This window comes from Puma concolor, chromosome D3, assembly GCF_028749965.1.
Source record: "Puma concolor isolate L17-30 chromosome D3, mPumCon1.1.hap2, whole genome shotgun sequence".
Taxonomy (NCBI): Eukaryota; Metazoa; Chordata; class Mammalia; order Carnivora; family Felidae; genus Puma; species Puma concolor.
Window position 1 is genome coordinate 72,653,023 of NC_141678.1, and position 23,611 is coordinate 72,676,633.

The 23,611-nt window shown below is 36.6% G+C and overlaps 1 protein-coding gene across 4 annotated transcripts in view; it reads left to right on the forward strand.

Annotated features, from left to right (window-relative positions):
* Positions 1-23,611, forward strand: part of DCC (DCC netrin 1 receptor) — a 1,162,490-nt gene that overhangs the window by 715,689 nt on the left and 423,190 nt on the right. For all 4 annotated transcript variants that reach the window (XM_086683010.1, XM_086683011.1, XM_086683012.1 and 1 more), the window contains exons 6-7: positions 3,736-3,890; positions 6,701-6,821. In XM_086683010.1, coding sequence (XP_086539136.1) covers positions 3,736-3,890; positions 6,701-6,821 — 276 coding nt within the window. The remainder of the gene's footprint in view (positions 1-3,735; positions 3,891-6,700; positions 6,822-23,611) is intronic.

Below are 23,611 nucleotides of genomic sequence, written 5' to 3' on the forward strand. Positions count from 1 at the left end.
TACTTTCCAAAAGATTTTCAATTGACTTTTCCCAGATCCTTCAGAGGAGGCACTATCTATGGTAGTTATAGCCTTACAAAATGTATTTCTTAAATAAGACTTGAAAGTTAAAATTACTCATTGGTCCATGGACTGCAGAATGGATATTAGATTAGCAGGCTTGAAAACATTAATCTGATTGTGTATCTCCATCAGAGCTCTTGGGTGACCAGGTGCATTGTCAAAGAGTAGTGATCTTTTGAGAGAAATCTTTTTTCTCTCAACAGAAGGTTTAAAATATTCAGTAAACCAAGTTGTTAACAGATGTGCTGTCATCCGGACTGTTTATTTATAGAGCACAGGCAGATTAGATTGAATAATTCTTAAGTGTTCTAGGATTCTTAGAATGGCAATGAGCACTGGCTTCAACTTCAAGGTACCAGCTGCATCAGCCCCTAAAAAGAGAGTCAGCCTGTCTTTTGAAGCTTTGAAGCCAGGCATTGACTTCTCCTCACTAGCTATTAAAGTCGTAGGTGGCATCTTCCAATATAAAGCCATTTTGTCTACATTGAAAATCTGTTGTTTAATGTAGATAGCTTCATTAATGATTTTAGCTAGATATTCTGGATAACTTGATGTAGCTTCTACATCACCACTTGCTGTTTCACCTTGCGCCTTTATGTTGTGGAGATGGCTTCTTTCCTTAAACCTCATGAAACAACCTCTGCTAGCTTCAAAGTTTTCTTCTGTAGCTTCATCACCTCTCTCAGCCTTCACAGAACTGAAGAGAGTTAGGGCCTTTCTCTATATTAGCCTTTGGTTTAAGGGAATGCTGTGGCTGGTTTGATCTTCTATCCAGATCTCTAAAACTTTATATCAGTGATAAGACTTTATCACTTTCTTATCATATGTGTGTTCACTGAAGTAAAGCTTTTAATTTCCGTTGAGAACTTTTGATTTGCATCCACAAGTTGAATGTTTGACACAAGAGACCTAGCTTTTAGGCTGTCTCATCTTTCAGCATGCCTTCTTCATTAAGCTTAATCACTTCTAGCTGTTGATTTAAGGGAAGAGACATGTGTGACTCTTCCTTTCACATGAACACTCACAGGCCATTATAGGATTATTAACTGACCTAATTTCAATACTTCTATGTCTTAGGGAATAGAGAAGCCCAAGAGGAAGGAGAAATATAGGGGGGTGGCTGGTCTGTGGAACAGTCAGAACGCATACAACATTTATTCATTAATTTCACCATCTTACATGCATGTGGTTCATGGTACCCCAAAATAATTACAGTAGTAACATCAGAGATCACTGATCATAGATGGCCAGTTTGTATTAACAAACATAATAATAATGAAAACATTTGAAATATTGCAAGAATTACCAAACGTGACACAAAGACAGGAAGGGAGCAGATGTTGTTGGAAAACTGGTGCCAATAGGCTTCCTCAATGCTGGGTGGCCACAAAACCTTCAATTTGTAAAAAATCTGGGGTCAGGGAAGCACAATAGAGCTCAATTAAATGAAGTACAATAAAATGAAGTGTAACTGGATATATATGTGTATATCTGTATATGTTTATGTATATGTACATATTTACATGCATATATATTTAAATTTTAGTCTCAACTCCAAAAATGAATTTGCCATTCCATGAATGCATGTCACTCACAGTTTGAAAACTCTGAAATAGGCCTAAGTGATATCAGGAATTCTGATGAAAGTGAACACTAAGAATGGGAGGATTCCAGAAGTTTTCATGGCCCCAGGTTAGAAGGTCTTAAAGGAGGAAGAGAAATAGACAACATGGTATTATATATTTTTTAATAGCTCTAATTATTTATCTTTATTATCTTTGAGGCTTCAGGAATGTTAATGAGTTATTCTCCCACCTGCATTTGTAAGTGGCAAAAGAGACAATTGTTACAAAGTAGTTCATCATGTAGGCAGGGGAGTCAGCCTGTCTGGCTCCGTGGTCTACAAGTAGCATGATTTGGAGAAAGTTAGTTCAACTCCTTGTACCTCAGCATCTTTGTAAAATGGGAATCACAAAGCCTTAGGTGTGGTGAATATAATAAATATAAAGTTCTTAGCCTAATAAATTATAAACGGTCAGCCTACAATAAATATTGGCTATTTGCAAGTAAATAAATAGTTGATCAAAATCTGTAATAAAATTGAGAACAGAATCCAACAGACAACTGACATATTTGCTTAGAGAGTCATTCAATAAATGTTTCTGATGCCTTTTGGTTCATTGTCAATGAGTTTGGTTAAGGGATAAAAACAGTCTCTTACTAATATTATCAATTATAAATAAATAATTTCAGCTCTGTATATAATGGGGATATGTTCTTTTTAGAAAAGCTATCTGACACATTTTTTCCATATGTTTAGTCTGTGAATATTAATGCATCCCAGCTGAGTCATACAAATCAATTTGCCCATGTGAAAGATTAAAGAATTTTAAAGTTGTGTAGTACTAGAGGTCCAAATATTTAGTTAAAAATCAGGAAAATAAGGTAGAGAGAGAGGGAGAAGGAAGAGAGAGAGAGAAAGGGAGAGAGAGAGAAAAGGAGGGAGAGAGAGACTGAGATTTCCAAGATCTTCAGTAGAAAAACTAGGACTTGAACCTGGGACACTTTCCACTGGCTCTCCCATTTTTCCAGAACCATCATCAATGTTTGCAAGTTGACTGTGAAGTCAGTGGTGGTTTGAAAGAGCTGATGGCAGTCAGAGAGAGCAAAATATACTGTTAAATGAGCAAAAATTAGGCACTCCTTACTGAGCATAGCAACAGCAATGACAGAAATGCAATCTAACTTTAAAAATGGCTACTAAAAATGCATGTCCATGTCTTATGTGAAAACAGGATCAAGGCTGCTATTTCACTGTGAATTTAACCTGAGTCTCAAGGCAATATGAATATTCAAATCTAACATCACTTTAAGACTCCCAGTGGAAGAGAATGAACATTTCTTTTTTAAAATTTACCTCTTAGGCAAGGTTTTGATGGACCAAGCCTGAGAGATTCATTAGCAAAGGTGTGCTATATTTTATTTGTAATTTTCTTTCAATGACAAATTTCCATCATAGAGTAACTAGTATTATGGCAATTAAGACATTAAATTAAATTAGTATATCACATATCATGCTGGGAAAATAATAATGCAGTGCAGTTATGTGCCACAATAGATAATTGCTAAGACAATAGGAATGTGTCCACAGTAAAGGTGATAGTCATTTCTTTGTGCCTATCATCACAGCCAGTTTCAACAGGGAATGAGTCCATCACATTAACTAAACCCCAGTGAAATTCTAGAATTACAGACACCAGGCTTTCTTCTCTCGCGGTCTGGGTTTTCTCAGATTTATCAGCTTCCCTTTATTTAATCAGGTTAAGTTTCCATAGCTTTATGCACTGTTCAGTATCCTTTACGTAAGTCAATTGGATACAAATACTTAGGTATTCAGAATGTTTACTACCTATATAATATTTTCTCCAAAAGCGTTTTTTTGTTGTTGTTGTTCTTTCCTGCAGCAAAACACCACTAACTACAACTGTTTAACTGTGTTTGGAAGAGGGAAGATGCATTCTACAGTGGTTTCTGTATAACAAACTAAGAGTTTCAGGGAATTATTTGAATTACAAATATTCTCCATTCCTGTTCAGTGCATCTTACTGGGCAAAGACCTTAGCATGCTGGTTCATATTCTCATCCGCTTACTTTTGTTTTCTGTCTTTGCAGTTCCGCCATGGTTTTTAAATCACCCTTCCAACCTGTATGCCTATGAAAGCATGGATATTGAGTTTGAATGTTCCGTCTCTGGAAAGCCTGTGCCCACTGTGAATTGGATGAAGAATGGAGATGTGGTCATTCCTAGTGATTATTTTCAAATAGTGGTAACTATCTTCTTTTCATATTAGCTTTACAATCCCATTCATTGTTTCCTATCTTTTCAGTCATTTTTCTTTCCTGGGAAGAGTGTTCCTGTTTGGAATTTTTATGATGTGTTAAAATTTTTCTAGTAAAGTAAATGACTTTCTAGAGTTAAAATTTTTGAGTTGAAAAAGAATGATCAAACAGCCCAGCCCCCTTGTTTTACAGACAAGGTTTTAAATAAACAAACAATGGAAAATACAGAGGACCCAAGACTATGTTTCCAACTATTCTCATTGCTGGTTCTTAGGAGAACAGAGTTTAGAACCTACTCCTAAACTATATGAAGCCAAGAATATCTTACTTCTTTGACTTTTACCCTTTATAATAAAGTTTCAACAAGATTATTTGCTTCAACTTATGATTATTGTAGTCTTACTTCCATAATACAGGCATTTTTTTTTTTTGCTACCATTCCAAATAGGACAGCTGATCCTACTAGAGCAGTCGAAAAGGATGTAGTGACAGTAACAATAACAGTGGTAGTTGCCTTGGTAGCAAAGCCATGGAGATCCAGAATTCACATGGTGTTGCACTTCTGAACATTGGAAAGAATTGAAGCTGAGAATAACAGTTCTTATAGTTTCTCTAAGTTCTAGTGCATTCTATCCCCTCTGGGTGATAATAGGGATGATGTATTATATATACTACGTTGTTTTCCTGGTACACAGTGAGCACTCAATACCTATCATTATTAGCTTTGCTTTTGCTGTTACCAACAGAATTCTTTGTTCATGTAAAAAATTCTCTATGAAAGCTCTCCTTTAGGTGTAGGTTGGCCTGGGAGGTTCTGAATTCAAGGATATGAATATATGAGAAATATGAAAAGCACTTTCCAAATATCAGAGAACTTTGTAGCTAAAGAAGAAGTATTTAGGCCTGTTTCTCTTAGGTTGAGATGCAGATATGACCTGTCGAAGAAGAGTGTGTAAGCCAGGTCTTCTGGCAGAAGGGTAATAGACCACAGGTGCCCTGCCAATCCGGGCATGTGCTCTACTTGACCTTGCACTGGTGCTCATTTGTGGATCCACCTCTTTGTTGCTGGATCAGTTGACTTTCAAACAAAATTTTTTTTCAACGTTTATTTATTTTTGGGACAGAGAGAGACAGAGCATGAACAGGGGAGGGGCAGAGAGAGAGGGAGACACAGAATCGGAAACAGGCTCCAGGCTCTGAGCCATCAGCCCAGAGCCCGACACGGGGCTCGAACTCACGGACCGCAAGATCGTGACCTGGCTGAAGTCGGACGCTTAACCGACTGCGCCACCCAGGCGCCCCTAGATCAGTTGACTTTCAGAAACTTCCATAACTCTTTATGCATGCATTTTGTCACACCATGAGGGTTCTTAGGGAATATATCCATAAAGCATATCTTTATTACTTTTGTCACCAGTTAGTATTTTCCCCTTTTAGTTGCATTTGTTTAATTGGTTGGGAATGGAGTAAGAAAGAGAAAAAATGTAACTTTTCAATCCATTATTTCCTTTAAGTGTAATGCCATTTCTACTACCACTGAATTAAAAATGACCTGCCATGGGGCAACTTGAAATGTGTTGTGTCTGCCTAGAATATATGCTACTTGCATATAAAGGAAATTGTTGAGTGCCCTTAAGGACACATGATAAAATGCAACATTTATTTTTTTCTACAGTTTGAATAATCTTTCTCCCAGAATGACTCATTACAGCCAACCTATTTAAATGTTTCTTTTCTTAAGGTAAAAAGAAAATGTACAGTGTGAGCTCTGTTCACATTAAATTGTGCTTAAAAATGTTTCCCCAATAGCTGCAGAAATCTGAGAGCCATTGTCTGTCACAAAGTAACATTTAGCACAAATAGTAACTTATATGAGAATTGTTAATTAGAAGTTAGTCAGCTTTATCTAAGAATTTTACATCAGCAGAGAATTGACTACAAGACACTAAAAACAATTAAGAATTCCCCATGAGGTAATATTTATCTCTTAATGACTTCAGGGGAAGTGATTTAACACGTCTCACTTACTGAACTAATTCTTACACTAATATTGAAGAAAAACTGAGTTAGTATAATTAAATGCTATTTCCAGATCATTTTATCATCCATCCTTGAAAAAGATGGTGGCTCAATTTATATAAAATAGGAGTTAACATTGCTGTGTTTAATTTATGGATTTCTGAAGGTGAAGCATTTCAGCCATATAACAAGAAGGACATGGTATAAAATATCTAGCATACCACCACTCCAAATCCCCCAAAAGGGCACATGTCAAAGCAATTACAATTTTAAAAGGATTTTTGGACTTTTATTTTCTCGGTAAACACTTCCAGAAAATATCCCACCTAGATTTATTGTCTTTAGAAGCTGCAAAAATCAGTGTTTTGATTTCTTTTCTTTTTCCCCAGCAGCTGCTGAACCCAAATTTCCTTCAATAACAAGGGAAAAAATGAAATTTCTTTTGAGCTAACCTTTTTTCTTGCCTATTTAATAAAAGAGCTCTCTGTTTGCTGCTAATTTAGATATTGAGGATGATGTGTATTTTTGTGAGAATAGTTTTTATTGCAGAACTAGCTTAAATGGATACACATAGATTCGACAGAGTATTGGGAATCTGTGACATTTTCCAAGTGGCATAAGACATATCTATGAGGCTGAGAACTCTCATGGCCTCCCTTGTTGCTTCTCCTATGGAGTTTTATTAAAATTTTTATATTCATTTTGTCTCTTTGAGTTTTTGTTTGTTTGTTTGTTTTTGCTTTGTAAAATATTTCACCTGCTTCTTTCTTCTCCCTAGGGAGGAAGCAACTTACGAATCCTTGGAGTGGTAAAGTCAGATGAAGGCTTTTATCAATGTGTAGCTGAAAATGAGGCTGGAAATGCCCAGACCAGTGCACAGCTCATTGTCCCTAAGCCTGGTAAGATGAGGGGAACTTTGCTCTGGGACTGGTAGCTGCCATTATGCATGGTCCACTTGTAACATCCACATTGTTTTCCCTATCAAAGTCATTTGGAAATTATTTAATTATTTAGTTTATCAAGGTGTGTATTTATGTTTTGATGGCATATTCTTTCTAGAAAACTAGGTATGTATCTCCATCCAATGAGATAGTCATGAACAGTATGTGCCTCTGGTTGTCAAGATAATAACCACTAAATTACTACCTTATTCCCTCTTGTGGCCTGCTTTTCTTCTAATATTTCAGGTAAATATAGAATACACACACACACATATATGTGTGTATATATATATATATATATATAATATAGAATATAGTATCTCTATATTCTATATATAGAATACTTCTCTGTGTGTGTATATACACTTCTCTCTCTCGAGATATATATATATATGTGTGTGTATTTATATATATTCTTCTCTCTCTCTCGATATATATATGTATAATATATATATTTCTCTCTCTCGATATATATATATATATATATATAAATGCCATATATATACGTGTGTGTGTGTGTGTGTGTGTGTATATATATATATATATATATATATACACCATATATGGTGTATATATATATATATATATATATACACCATATATGGTGTATATATATGGTCTTGAATCAGTGGAAATAGTAGAAATAATCACTTGACCATTTTTCTATATTTTTATAAATAGATTTTGATGAAATGTCTTTTGTCTATGATTTGTAAAGTTTTTTTTTTTTAATTTTATTTTGTCCTGTAGTCTTTTGGAAGTTTAATATGGTGGTGCATTCAAAACTATCATAACTATGATAAGACATATTTCTTATCCCCCAAACAACAAAAATTCTGTCAGGAAAAAAGAAAAGAAAAGAAAAAGAAAAACAAACTGGTCAGCTGCTCTGAAATGTTCTATCACTAAAGAAAGTCGAAAGTATTCATTTGTTTAAAAAAACAGAAATGGAAAATTTGTTTATATAGATCCAAATACTTTAAAATATTAATATCTTCTATGGAAGTTTTCATACCACCTGTTGATTATGTTGCTTTCAACTCTTCAAGACCAATTTCCTCCCTCTTGACATGACTCACCCTCTTGTCTCACTCTTTCCCTGCAGTAAGTTTAATAGAAAGTAACTCAAATGTATGAGACAAAGTCTTTCGTTGGCTTCTATCATTTAAAATGTGTCTTGGAAGGCCTTATATTTTGTGCATCTCTAACCAATCATCTGAAGGCTCTTGGACTCTCATAATAATGCTCGATGATGACTTTCCCTTTCTTTCTTGATTGAAACCAAAAAAGCAACCATATAGCAACAGTCCCAGATGAGTAAAGGAACTAAAGGAATTATCTAGGAATTAAAAAGGACAATTAACTCTCATTCAAGATTGCCAATTTCACTGACGGACTATTTATTTTCCCTCCATTTAATGTGCTTTAAGTGTTAGTGTAACATTATTTGTGTGACAAAGTACATTCTCTTATGCTGAAATAGTAAGGGATAAGTAGGAGAAAAGAAACATCTAAAATCAGTCTCTAATGTGAGCCAGGCTTTAAGAACTGTGCACCATCTCATTAGTAATGACAGTATGGCCACATTTATGCTAGTAATGGGTGCTATCACAAGTCATAGAATAGCAGAATTCTAGTTAAACTTGATTTTCAGCTATGGCCATAAAGCTGAGGGAAATGCTGGATAAGCAATCCTATATTTCTAAAAAGAGGCGTGAAATCGTTTCTCCTAAAACTTGTTGACACTGACCAAACACACCCAGTGACCATTCCCTACAATTGCCCATAGGAATGGAGGATTCTCTGAAGTGCTAGAATTCATAGGATTAGAGATAATCAGGGCACTTTCCCTTCCACACAAGTCAAGTTGTGGAGACACCAAGAAAACCTCTTGAACAGGTTGTGTGTGCGTGCGTGCGCGAGTGTGTGTGTGTGTCTATCTTTTACTAGGAATTGCTTGTAAAAGTGAGAAATGGGAAAATTACACAAGCTAGAAGCTGGAAATTGTCTGGAACTGTCCACAAGGATGCTAGGAAAGAGAAAGGGGAAGGCGACTGTGGGGAGAAGCTCTATTTCCAGCTTGGGATCGAACAAAGACGTGAGTTGCACTTGAAGATAGCAGGGCTGGAGTCATTTTGAAAGGATTATGCCTGAGAGGTCCTGCCTGCTGAGGCTACCCAAACCAGAAGAGAGACACCACCTGAGAGGGAGCTGAGCTGGGGAGCTGGTGCATTGGCCAGCTAGACCATGCAAAGAGTCCAGTGAGGGCATTCCTAAGGGAAGGGTGGCAGTCACTCAAGAACCCACAGAGCTGCCTCACAAAAAAAGAGGCTTGTGGATGCCTTCCTCTTTTGAGAGCAAATCCATCCTCTCCTGGATGTCTGACCCTGGAGACAGGGGGGACATAGAGGAGGAAAAAATAATAGATCTAAATGGAGGAGAAAACAATAGATCTAAGAGACTGTAAAAACCACTGACAGTCCCACTAGCTCTTCCTCACTTTTGGTCTCAGGTCTACTCTGATAAGTGGGAAGAAACTTTACATTGAACATTAGATTGGTGTTTTGATTTAGATCTTACTGTCTTACTGTGTGTGTGTGTGTGTGTGTGTGTGTGTGTGTGTGTGTGTGTGTGTGTGATTATTGTTTGTTGTTTTTATTACCTGAAGATAAGGCTTTTAAGATATTGTAAGCTGACCCCAGGACCAGAGGAATGGCCCAAATTGCTATCAGGGATAGGAAATAGATCTGACAAGGTGTGTATGAAAGTGGACCACAGACTAAAATGAAACTGTTTCCTCTTAATATTCTAGCAGTTCAGCTCATTCGATAAACCAGTTATAAGCCTCCAGCTTCACTTATCCCAGCAAGCTCTGATTTCAACAGGTAGCCATTTATTACCAGCATCTTGTATTCCATCTGGGCCCTGATTCGTTTAGGTCTAAGTTACCATGTAGAGCAAGCCTCCCCTAGGCAGGTGAGTCATTTCCCTCCTCACTGGGATGAGCCTCTGTGAATCTGTATAATTCATTCTTCCATGTAGATGGTAAAGTATTGTCAGTAGATTCTGCACTCTTGGTCAGTGTTTAATGTATTTGGCAACGGATTAGAACAGAAAGTAAAAGAAAATGAAGATAAAAATCTGAAAGCATGGCAGGACACTGTTGTGACTGCTGTACACACACACACACACACACACACACACACACACACACACACACCCTTATAAATGATGGACTGCTTTTTCCCAGCTATTCAGTCGGGTCTTAATATAATGCTTCTCCAACTCCTTGGAGATGCAGTGTAGTCCACATGCACAGATGGTGGAGAGGCCAGCTATAAATATAAATTCAACAATGAGGCTGACCACGGTGGGAAGAACATAGCCCTCTCTGTTTAAGTTTCAACAATAAATGGCTACCATATATTTTGAGGCACATTTTGGGCTCATATGGCCAGCTGTTCAGCTTTGGTCTGTCCACAAGCTTGCGGCTGAGAGTTACTCTTGGCAGCCATAACAATCTGCTTCTCACTGAAGCACACACAATGGCCTATTCCAGCCAGTGTCCATTGTTAATGGATATTTACATAAGCCTAATGAAGTTTCCACATAGTCTTTTATATACAGTTAGCTATTCCCACTCTAGCAATTAGTGACTTAGGAAATAGAGTAAACATAATCTACTAAATTAAACTGAGTTAATGACTTGTTTTGCTCTCCAGAAAATAAATTTGGGAGAAATATTGAGATGTGTGTACTCTAACAGGTGAAATATATACACAGGTCAAGAGGATCAAAGGCATTAAAAAAAAGTCATCTTACTATAGGAAGTCCTATCAATAACAGTATATATGGAATACTGTGATGCCATATACACAGTGCTAGACTGCTGCCTCCCTGCCTCCCTCTCTCTCTCACATGCACACTCACATAATGCATGAAAGCACAGAAAATGTTCTGCTTTCTTAAGATTTTACACATGCATCAGAAAGATTTACCCATATTATGTAAGTGGTGGTGAATGGAAATTAAAATACTTTTGCTGATTTATATTATTTGTATTCTTTATCTCATAATAGCTAAGGAAAAGTTTTATTGTTGTTTGTTTTAATTTATCTGCTTACTTATGTGGTGGGGGGCGGGGCACATTGGTTAAGAAGCTGCCTTTCCAAATGGAGGAGGCCAACTATAGCTCCAAGGCCACGAGTCAGTGAACACACCAGCCAGAAAGTATCAAGAATCAATGTGTTAGGTGTCATAAGAACAAGGTTTCAGTAGCCAGATTTGCAAACCTGTAAGCAGTTAAATTAGGATCCAGTTAGCATAGCTGATGTTGATGAATTACTTACCCTCAAGTTATCCAGTAAATTGGAGTGTGGGCAGGTAGTAATTAAATTAATAAAACTATTTGATAGCTGGGTGGGAAAGTTAGCAATTTTCTTTTGCTGAGGGGATGCAGGATAGAGAACAAGGCTGGAAAGATAAGATAGATATAAGGTATCCATTATCTCTAAGCTGATTATACTTCTTCCAGCTGCTGGTTGGCATTCATTTTCCTGGCAGTGGTCTGCAGTGAAGGATATTGAAAATACATAACTGTTGTCCAGGAGAGTTGAGGGCTAGGGAATAAATGCAGTGATGATTGGGCCATATGCAGTCTGGAATATTTTTAACTTAATGGCAGAAATGGGTAAAGATAGAATGAAGTTGCCATGGGAAGAAGTAATATATTCTTCATATTCTAATGTGCACACACACAAAAAAACGCTACATGGCCAAAATGAATGCATGTCATTATAAACACTCCCTAAGTATAGGTTGGTTTAGGAAAGGCACCATATCATGTCTTCCATAGAGAAAGTAATATGGACTATGTGTTCCATGTTAATATTGAATGTTTTCTAGTGCTGGTTTTGTTTATTTTTTTTTATTTTTTTTTTTCTGCCAACACTGGTAACAAAATAGAATTCCCTCCCTGTAGGAGGCAAAATATATTGGTTCAGCATTTAGGAAAATGTGTGCTTTTATCAATTCCCTGTACTTTCTTGGAAAAGTCTACTGATACAAATAGCATTGAATTTTCAAAAATTTATTAAGGCAGTGTATCATATAGCATAAAATTAGCAGAAGTATTTAAGTCTGGTCATAATCACTAAGGCATAAAATCAGAAGCTTTGTTTTGTTTTGTTTGTATCTGTTTTTGTGACTTATTCCCTATTGATGTGAAAAGAATACCTTGAAATCCAAACAGACAAGAGGAATATCTGGATGCTCATCCATTTAATTGTATATTAACTGTAACTAATTATAGTGTTTCTTACTAAATATTGACTCTTTCATAGTAAATTCAGTAGTATTATATGAAGCAATGGAAGATTGTACAATTAGTCTTAACACTTCAAAATCTGTTAGAATTTGTGAGTGTAATAGCACTTAAGCAACTATGTAAAACAATGTAACCAAAGCTAATAGGAAGTACTTTTCAGTCTCATATTAGTCACTGGTGGTCAATTAAATTAAATTTTTGTCTCTTATATGACAAAGGTTACCATGACTTAAATGCTCAGTTTTATTTAGTATGGGATCAAATTGTTCCTGGAATTCTGTAGATAATTTAGATGGGCCAGTTCCATGTACTAGACTAACATGTTTGTGGATCCGAGCTAGAAACTAAGTCGTTAGACAGTTTCCTCCTACAAAGTGAGATGCTCATTAAAACATTCTCTTTAGTTTTCCATCATTGAATCTGAACAAATAAAAGTTAACTTAACGTTTTTGAAACATATTACCAATGTTGTGATATTATAAGCTCATAAGTTTTCCACGAGCATTTTCCCTTATAAACCTTGGTAATTAACTGTAGCTAATAGGATACAGAACCAGAATTTTCAAGGTAGCTTCCAGTGTCAGCGTATACGGCCATGAATGTGTTCAATCTGCTGAAATGTTATTTTTGCTTGCCAAGGTAGAGATAAAATAAGAGGATGGTTGTCCATGCTGTTTTATTTTCTACCTCAAAGTACCCTTTCCTTAGAGCATTGACACTCAAACTAATACTTTCCTGAGGGGTTTAGTGATGGCCTAAGTTTGGCAAAAAGCAATCATTTAATCTTTTATCATATAGCATTCATATGGTAGATGAGATATGTCTACATTTCATCCCCACATCCTTTTCTAGTTTACCTATAGAGATTTAAAACCTGATGGAATATAGAATATATGTATGGACAGAATCACAGACAATGTTGCCTAACCTTTCGGAGTCTTTATCTTCTCAGCTATAAAATGCAGTAGATAATCATCTCAAAACTTTATTACAATAAAGGTATGTAAAAGAGGTTTGTAGGCTCTAAATTGCTACCCAAATGTTACCCAAATGTTAGTCTTCTACTAGTTTGTTTGTTCTCAAGAAAAATAGCAGGCATTTAATAGGGTGGGTACAATGACAGCTTTCTTCTGGCATGTTTTTCATCCTCCAAGAAAAGAATTAATAAACAAATATTTCAACAACAACATCCATTTGAGTTTAAGTTTTTAGCGCAGTGGACAAGGTTAAGGGGAAAGGTTTGTTTCAAAATGACTGCTAGTGGAAAGGTTTGCTGCAAGGTTTGCAGTATCAGTTTAATGACTTCTCATTCCAGTTTTATGTTGGCAGAGGTTTCTCAGCAAATAAAGGCTTGTCATTCACCTTGTCCTTGGTTCAGCATGTGCTTCAAGTAGGAAGCTAGCTCAGTGCTAATCAGGAGGATATGGCTGTATGGCCGACTTTGAAATTAGAAATGAGTCCTACAGTAATGTGAAGTATCCTGATACCAGTGATAACTATATATCCATACAATATGGAAGACTTGATAGATTCATAAATATTGATCATATCATACATTTGTGGTAAACACACCAAAAAGTGGTATTCTAGATCTTTTTTTTTCTTACCTCTATAGGGAGGAAGTAGATAAGAATCTTGATTTTTATGGGGAATTCAAATGATCATGTGCTTGTTATACTTCTGTATTTTACAGGTAAATCACCCCTTGATAACAGGAATATGTATACACACACATGCAAATATGTATAGTTTTTCTTTCATATATATATATATATATATATATATATATATATATATATATACTTTCTTATATATTATTATTAGAAAATGTTAACTTACCAATGTGATAGTTAGTAGGAGGTATATAGAATTGAATAGTTAAAATTATATAGGTATAATTTTTAATTATTAGGTGATAATATCAATATTGATAGAACTATAATGAAATGGCATTCATATACACAGGTTGAAGGAATGCATTACAATTACAATACAGTCAGAACAAAGACTTCAAATGATTCCTGTGGAAGCTTTGAAACTGGGAAGTCTCCTCAGGCTGTCCTCTCATTTCTGTCCCCAGAAATGGGTGTGCCCTTGAGTGGTGTTCTCTTTAGCTAAAGGCTGTCACCTGAGATGGCTTCAGTCGGGAGCCGTCAGGCACTACCACTCCCTCCAGCAGGAGGAACGAGTGTTGCTGTCCTGAGAGAGCTGGATGGTGTGCCACTCCTATCTACTGCGGTCCTCCCCTTGCGCCACTCAGATCTATTTCCTGCATGTAATAAAATTTTGGAAATAACTATTTCAGAGTACGAGTTGCTCTCTTTCCCTGGAGAAAACAGGAAGTTTAGAGGTGTGAATTAAATCCCCCTCCGGTGCAACTGCAGCTGGTCTCAGGGCTACAACTGGTATTCATTGTTTCTCTCTTCCTACCCATTAGGTATACCTCTCACCCCCAACTATCATCTCTGCTGGTCCACGTGGCTCATCATGTGGGAAGACTCAAACTCCTATCCCTTCACAGGTCATAGAAACTGTACTAGTCCACTTACCATCAAAGTTGGGGGAAAGACTACCAAGAGACACCTCCAGTAGATCACCTGAGTGCCAATAATTCTTCCCTGTTTCCCTCCTCCTCCTGATGATCTGGGTAATAATTCTTGCCTTGCATACTGGCATTTTGGCATAAGAAGCCTGAAAGGACCAGGCAGCAATGATCCCTCAAGTTCAATGATGTCTGCTCTGAGATTAGGACTGTTAAATCCATAGAGTCTAGAATTGCAGGAATAAGAAACACACATATTCCAACTGGGTGACTGGGAGTAATGGTAAGTAAGCAGGATCATACCTACTTCAATCTCTTGTGTCCATGTACTCTACTGTTGAGGACATGGAAACATACACTGGTCATCGGTTTAGAGAATACACTGCACCCTAGAGGAAGGTACCCCATCTTAGAATATCATCTCTCATTTCTTTCCTCAATTGCTCCTCCAAAAGGCTGTACTTTTGTCATAAGTCAAGTCAGCAGCTTCTCAGTGGTTGGTATTTGAGAGGATCAGGAGATTCTATGGTCATATGTTCATCCCACACCTCTTTTGCTATTAAATGAGTTCTTTAATCTTTCGCAGTGATATGTAGAATCCCATGTTGATGGCTCAGATACTAGGTGAGCTCTCAGATAGTGCTGCAGGCTGAAGCCCTGAGAATGAGAACAGGAAAGGAAGAACATGTGTATACTCCAGTCAAGATGAATTTCTGCCCCTTCCAGAGCAGAAGAAGTTCAATATAAACAATATGTCACCAATAGGCTAGTTGGTTTCATCAAAGAATGGTGTTTTATTGAGTGCTCAGCATTTGTCTTGTTTGCTTGTATATTACATATATGGCAGTAGCAGTAGTTGCTGGTAAGCAGTAGCAGCTTTGTTGAGTTTGAGCCAATGCTATTGGGCAATGTGTAGACTCCATCATGACCACTATAGCCTCTTCATTCACATGTTTTTGTGCCACCACCAGAGCCTGGCTGATGCCACCTGGCTGAACTGTTCCATCTATTTGATTGTTTAGTGCCTCTTTTTTGGAGGATACAATCTGGTGTTTAGATTCAAGAATCTTTGCACCTGGTGTTCACTCTCATAGGCCCACCCACATCCCTCTTTTCCAAACCTCCTTGACCCTGAACTTTCACTCTCTCTCCAGAACTATAGTCAATCAGCCAAACCATCTGACTTTGCTCATAGTCCATATGTATATTCTTACTTTGCTCCATTTTTCTTTTCACATAAGATAAATGGCCTGGTGTACTCAACATTCTGCCTTCCGGGGAATGTTCTCTCACTGCCTTCTTTCAGGGTTATATCTGACTGAGGCTGTGGTATAATAGCCATCTATTTTGAGTACACCTACATATCCACATACCAAACTGACAAAGCTTGGTCTTTTTCCTCCTCAGTCATTTGCCATAAGTGTGAGTTGAGGGGAAGATACCTATATAACAGTGGAAATATGGTTGTTGGGGTAGCTGCTCTTATGCCCTCTGGTCATGTTTGTGCCTGATATCAGTTGTTTAATCTTTAATCTTGCTACAAGTTGATGATGGTGCCAGCTGACCTTTTGACTTGATGCATTTCTGAAAACCCAATTTATGATGAGCAATTATAGGCACTTCTTTCTTAGTGTTTTCTTAGTGTTTCTTTGCTTCTTCCTCAGTACTTGGAGGTATGAAATACAATAATCTCTCCCTATTTATAGGACTTGTCTTGCCACGTTCCAAACCATGTGCCCCTAAAAACTTCACTGATGTTATTATGGGCCACTGTACCTTTATAGGATTTGTCTGCCACTGCTGAAGGATGTGTGTTTTACCAAAACCCTCCATATGTTTGCCATTTCACACTCAACTTGTCTGATTAACATGATTGTATTAATGCAATTGACAAATGAAATATGCTACAAAACATCTGCATGGTCCAGGTCCCACTGGACTATTTTATGACAGAACATGGGAGAGTTAACATAGCCCTGGGACATGACTGAAAATGAATGATGACTTTTTATTCCTAGTAAATGAGAAAAAAATGTTCTGATTGTAAAAGAACACATCACTATGGCTAAATATATTGTACTAGAGGTTGTGTTAATCTGCTCACACAGAGGTATAGGATCTGGCATAGCAGATAGGATAGGAACCACTACTTACGTAGCTGTCTACTGTCATTCTCTAGGTTTGCTCTGGTTTTTGTAGGGATCAGATTGAATTATCATTCCTTAGGGCTCTAAGAGTAACACTAACCTCTGCCATTCTTCCAGGATATGCTACAGTGATAAGTGGAATATTACTGTATAGTGGAATAAATTTATGTAATATATAAATGGCATAATAAAGTATAAAAAAGTAGAGTATAATTATTTTTATACAATATGGGTATGAACCTTTAAAATAAGTTTAAATCTAAATCATCTCCATATCTATATTTATAATTTCAGAAAACTATATTATTTTTATTTTAGAAATCAAAATACATGGGTGCAAAGAAAGCATCAAACAACAAGCAATATATACTAAAGTATGCCAAGAGTTTTAGAAATGTGAGTGTGATTTTGTCTGTGACTTCAGCCCCCAAATAAACTACTTGGAGTATTCTCTGCCTCTCAGAACACCAAAAATGTCCCTAGTAGACAAGGCTTTTGTATTTTGTTATTTTAAATTTAATGAGAAACTTAGAAACGTAAGAAAATAAATACCATTTTAATTATGGAGAAGAATATGCCAATAGGGCTCTGGTCAGCCCTGCTTAGAGTAAGATTTATATAAATACAGAAGAAAAAGGGAAATACAGAAGAGAATGGCGTTTTCAAAAACCTACTTGTGTCAGGTTTTGTGTGCTAAGCACTTCATAAGCATCATTCCATTTTCTTCTATGATAATCTGGTCCAGAATATATTACTCTTCTCATTCCACAGACTAGAAGATTATGCTTCAGAGAGGTCAGATAGCATGGTAATTTGAACAGCTCTAAAGGGGTGGAGCTGGATTTGAAAAACACTATTAAATCTTTATTAGTGGGCACCATGTTGAGTCAGGGCTTTATAATACCATACTAATTGATTCTTCTCAAGAATCCTACGAAGGAGATACAGTTCTTTTCCTTTAACTTTGTGGGTGAGAAACATCCTGCTCAAGGAAGGTAGCTAATTTGTCAAGGCCACTCAGCTAGCACAGTTTGACTTTCACACCTGCTGTCTCAGCCACTTTGCCATAATGTGACTTTCCCCCCCAACACTCAGTCTACCACATGGAGCCTGGACAGGGAAATGAAGGATTATTAATATTTATTTGAGTTTAGTCAGACTAGTTTGTGAATTACTAATAAAGGAGAGGAGCTTGAAATTAATTAAAATTCCTGAGATTCTGCCACACAAATGATATCTGCCCAAATTCCCAGTGTGCTAAAAGTCATTGCTAAGGGTGGGCCAGTTGTAGAATGTGTCTTGAGTCTTAAAGGTAAATATTACGTAACTCCTTGTTACCCAGGAATCTGTAGTTTAACCAAAAATAAAAATTTAGCATGACTAATCTTAATTATTAAATGTAATCAGTGCAGCATGACCTATAATGGTATATTGATTATTTAACATTTACCAAATACTCAGAATACCAAAGGCTTACAAAACTGAAAGGAGCATTAGGGACGGTAGATATCCTTTAAAGAGAGCTTCATTCTTTGTATATTAAGACAAATTCCTTAAATTCTAATACAGCTAGTGCTTCATCTACTATGTTTTTGTCTAAACCCTATTTGAGGAGGATAGTGATATCACTTGTCATGCAGACTGACAAGGTTTCTGTTGTTTAGAAAAGTGCCTTCACTTGTTTTATTTTGTTCCCCGCTTTAAGAGAGAAGTTCCAGGCTCCAAAATAGTTTTTTTTTTTTTTTTTTAATCTTTAAAGGAGGGAGGGGAACAGTTTGCTTTCACATAAATATCTCCTCATAGGTCTTTAACCTATAATGTAGTTCCATTGAAAACCAAAAAATTAGTTAATAAGCCTAAATGACTAGTATGCGCTATGTATAACCGTCTTGTTATTTTGTATTGACAAATATCCACCAAGATCCCTAGATAACCTTAACTTTCCCTGACAATATTGACAAAACATATTTCTTTCATTTGGATTATGTCTGAGTGTGATATATTGTAGAATGTAAGAAAATTCACTTGAAATAAAAAAAAAAATCCATCCTCAAAATAAAGCATGTATTGCAAACCAAGAAAAATCAAGTAGAAAAGCCATCTTCCCCATATTTCCTGATACTTTTCAGTTCTAGTTTCTATTTAAATGAAGAGTTACCTGATAATCAGGTAAAATATTCTTTAGTTCTGAAAGATGTCAACTAAGTTTATGTACATGAAAATGTACAAAAGCAGAATAGACTATTTTGAATGGAGAAGAACGATTCTCTAACTGATCTTTTCCTAACGGCATAGCAGTTACTTGGAAGAAGAAAGAAATGAAAATACCATGTAGCTTATTTTATATTTTACTCTTGCCTTGTCTTCTTGTTTTCATAAATAGAAAGAAGCAAGAGATAACAGAATTGGTCGTCCATACATAAGCCTTTGGATCTCATGAATGCCATGTCTGATTTCTGATATACAGACCACCTGCTTTCTTTTTGTACACGAGCCTTACTTCTCATTATTTAACATGAGCCTTTGAGCCCAATTCTGATCAGACATTTTAGGTCTTTAACACACTTGCCTAGAAAGGATAACATGACCCTCGGGGAAATTCAACTGAGTGAAGTGGTAAATACCTTTTGCTTTTTATATCAAGAACAATAACAACAGCAATAAAACCTCATACCAAGTATGTAATTTCTTGCACATAAAATGTTATCCTAGAAGTCATTCCTATTCTGAATGCAGATGCTAAGTAAAATTGTTCAAGCTTCTAGTCTAATAGAGAAGTTGGAAGCAGAACAAATCATTACCATGAGTCCCTAGAGTATGTAAATACATGATGTAGGGGTAACACAATGGAGAGCTTAAGCAACTCTTTCTATGGGAATCAGAGAAACTCATTGCTGAGGATGTGACATCTGAGCTGAGATGGACTTTGAAGTAGAAATACGATTTTGCCAAGCTGTCAAGAAGGGCAAAGAAACGGCTGATAGAAGAAATGTTACACCTAAAGCCTAGAGAAATAGCATAGAAGCAGAAGTATATTTTCAGTGAAGTATGTGTAGCTTAGTGAAACTGGAGAGATATGCAGGATGGATCACAGAGTATCTTTTTTGAATATGCAAAGAAAATTGGGCTTTTTGTCTAGGCTATGTGGGATATTGATGGCTAGAATGTAAAGGATGCTATTGGTGTTTTCAAAAGAGAACTCTGGAAGTAGTGAGGATGATCGCTACATTGGCAGTGGTGGAAACGGACTGGAAATAGCAAAACTAATAGGGAAAGTATATCAGTAAGAAGCTGGGCAAGACAGAACAAGGTCACCTACCACAACAATACAGAAAGAGTGAGCAGATATATTAGATCTTCAATACGTGGAGATGATCTACTAATATATAAAGAATGTTTAAGCATCTGGGATGATTCCTAGATTCTTAATTTAACTGAATAAATGGCAAAGCCATTACTTCCAAAGGTGGAACATCACAAAAAGTGACCTAAGTGTTTTTTTACAGAAAGAGTCTAGATTCTGAGTTCCATGAGAGCCCCTGTCTTGATCATCTCTGCATTTCAAGCACCTGGTAAAGGGCAGACACTCAATTACTGATTACTAGTTAATTGATAATGCTGAGTAGCACAAACTATTATACATTAGAAGATGAAGCAAAAAAGGTAAATATTTTTAAAATCTCAAAGCAATATAATTGAAATAGACACAGTTAATAGTCTGACTGGAAAACAATATTCTGTCATGTAGATTCAAAAGACTGGAGCAGAAGAAAAAAAATAAATGCAGATATTTTGTAATATCCCCAGAGGGAAATAGTTGTGGTGTGAACTGAGTGGCCACTCTGCTCCTAGAGAGAAAGAGAAATTCAAAGAATAATATGGAAGAGGAAATGGTTAGCAGTTTGCATTTGAATTGAAAAGGAGCATTTGATGCTGACCTGAAATCCTGTAAGTTATTGGCATTGCTGATGGTAATGAAAAGCTTAAGGGAGCGTTGACGGGGCCTTATTATGTATCCTAAGTTCTTTGATTGAATATAAGTGAATCATTCTCCCACTGATGAGATGACTCCTCCTTGCTGAATGTATTTTACCCAGCTTTGAAGAAGGGACTCATCCTGCTGCCATGTTGGAAGAATGAGTTAAAGGGTTATGCATGAACATAAGATAATCATTGAGTACTGTCACTGCCAGGACTGGAACATATTGATTTGATTAGCCCTTAACTATCAGAAGAGCAAAAGTGATCACTTCTTTTTACTCTCTCTCTCTTCTTTGTCTCTCCTCTGTCTGTGGCAGAAACAGATTAGAACCAAGAAATAAATTAGAAATAAAAGGACTAACTTGAGCTCTCTGCCATCTGGAAATAAAATCCATTTAATTTACCCTGACTATCCTTGTTATAGTATTAAATATAGACTAAGTAGTTTAATATGGATTTATGTAATGAGTTCACAAATTGATTTTGCGGTATGTATTTGCTCTAGGAAATAAACATCTGCTTACTATGGCTTGAAAGGCATACCTGTGTGTGGACTCACTTTGATATGATGAATGGATTTTCTTAAAAAAATAAGAAATCTACTCCATGATCATTTTGTCATCCCCTTCTTTTTAAAATGCAGAGTCAAGGGGCGCCTGGGTGGCGCAGTCGGTTAAGCGTCTGACTTCAGCCAGGTCACGATCTCGCGGTCCGGGAGTTCGAGCCCCGCGTCGGGCTCTGGGCTGATGGCTCAGAGCCTGGAGCCTGTTTCCGATTCTGTGTCTCCCTCTCTCTCTGCCCCTCCCCCGTTCATGCTCTGTCTCGCTCTGTCCCAAAAATAAATAAAAAAAGTTGAAAATAAAATTAAAAAAAAATAAATAAATAAAATGCAGAGTCAAAACCAAAACAAAACTGATTTAGAAGCTTCAGTTATCTCCTAGGGGAAGCAGTCTCTCTATTGGGTGCTGATGCTAATGTCTTATCTCTGAGTGACAGGATTAAAAAAAAAAAAAAAAAAAAAAGACTTTGACCCTGTGTTTGTGAAGCTTCCACTTCATCTTTTCCCTTGTTCAAGAAAGTCATATCCACCTTATTTAAATATTAATTACTTAACCTGAACTGTATGCAACGAATTTGTAAAATAAAATCCTTGCAAGTTTGAAGATGAATCCAGAGAGGTGCCTCTCTGAGCCAGGCCCCCACCTTCCCTACCTCTGGTGGCCGAATTTGATGTAATTGTAATTGGTGATGGGACATGTCAGCCAACTATTCTCAGAATGGCTACTAAGATTTGTAATTATAATGTTCTTTATTCCTATTTAAATTCAACAGTATCTTCGCATTACTATTCTTTCTCTTGAAAGATGGAAATTTGGGTGTGGGGGTTGGGGGTCATTAAGAGACAGGATTTTGCTTTCTTGAAATCTACACTTTTTCTGTCTGCCCCAGCTCTCTAAGGCACCATAGACAGGGGAGGCCTTCTATCAAGAATGGTAATTTACAATCTAAGAGTACTTAATCTAAAATCTGTCCTTGTCAAAGGAGAACACATTGGTCCCCATGCAGCAGTAATGGGAATTTTATTTCAGCATAAGATTCAATGTAGGCTTTCAATTGTATTTTTTAAACTACCCATCCTTATCAATTTATGCAATGTACAGGCCTTGTGGGTCTTTAACCTCATTCTACTTTTAAAATAGAAAACACTGAATGTAGTAAATAGTCTAATCCACATAGAAAATGTATAAACTAACCTTGTAAACTGGCTGTAAACAAAACAACAACGACAAAATGTTATATAGTTTTGACTGAATCTAGCTTTATTATTAATCATTTCTTCTGGTGATTAAAATATAATTTTCCAAAGAGACCTTCTTCTGCAACAGACTTGACTCTCTCACTGTAACCACTTTATATTCTAAAATTAGTTTCCTTAATTTCCACTTTCATATACATTAGAGTTTTGCCTACCAAGGCTGTTCAAAAAAAATTGTAGTTGAGGAATAGAATATTTTAAAAATTGTATCAGGTAGCCAAGAATTAAAATAAATACATAAAATCTGTATAACCATTTTTTTTACTAACAAATCACTAAACAACATGCTAAGATAAACTCAGTATCAATGAATTTTTTAATGTTTATTTATTTTTGAGAGAGAGAGAGAGAGAGAGAGCACGAGCAGGGAAGGGGCAGAGAGAGGGAGACACAGAATCTGAAGCAGGCTCCAAGCTCTGAGCTGTCAGCCCAGAGCCCAATGCAGGGCTGGAACCCACAAACCACGAGATCATGACTTGAACTGAAGTCGGATGCTCAACAGACATAGCCACCCAGGCATCCCTAATGACATTTTGAATTAGTTATAATGGTATTTTGCTTTAACTCTATGTATCAACCCTTGGTTTTTTTTAGAAACCTTTGACAGTGTCATAGTTTCCATGTGGTGTATACAAAATGATTTGTTTTGCTTCAGCAAACACGTATCCTAATTTTATTGCTGCTGGTTTTCTGGCCTAGGATTAGTTAACTAGCAATATCTGGCTTATGAGTCCTGCCTCACTGGGTTTCCATTCTCTCATTCCTTATTTATCATATTTAAACCTGCTTCTGTGGATCCCTAAATTCTACACCTCACTGATTTCTACATCTTTGTACCCCTGCAACACTGACCCATTCCTTGCTTCATAACAGATTTTACTATGGAACATTTAATTCTGAAATCCTTTTCGCCTTTACTTTTTCCTCTACTAGCTT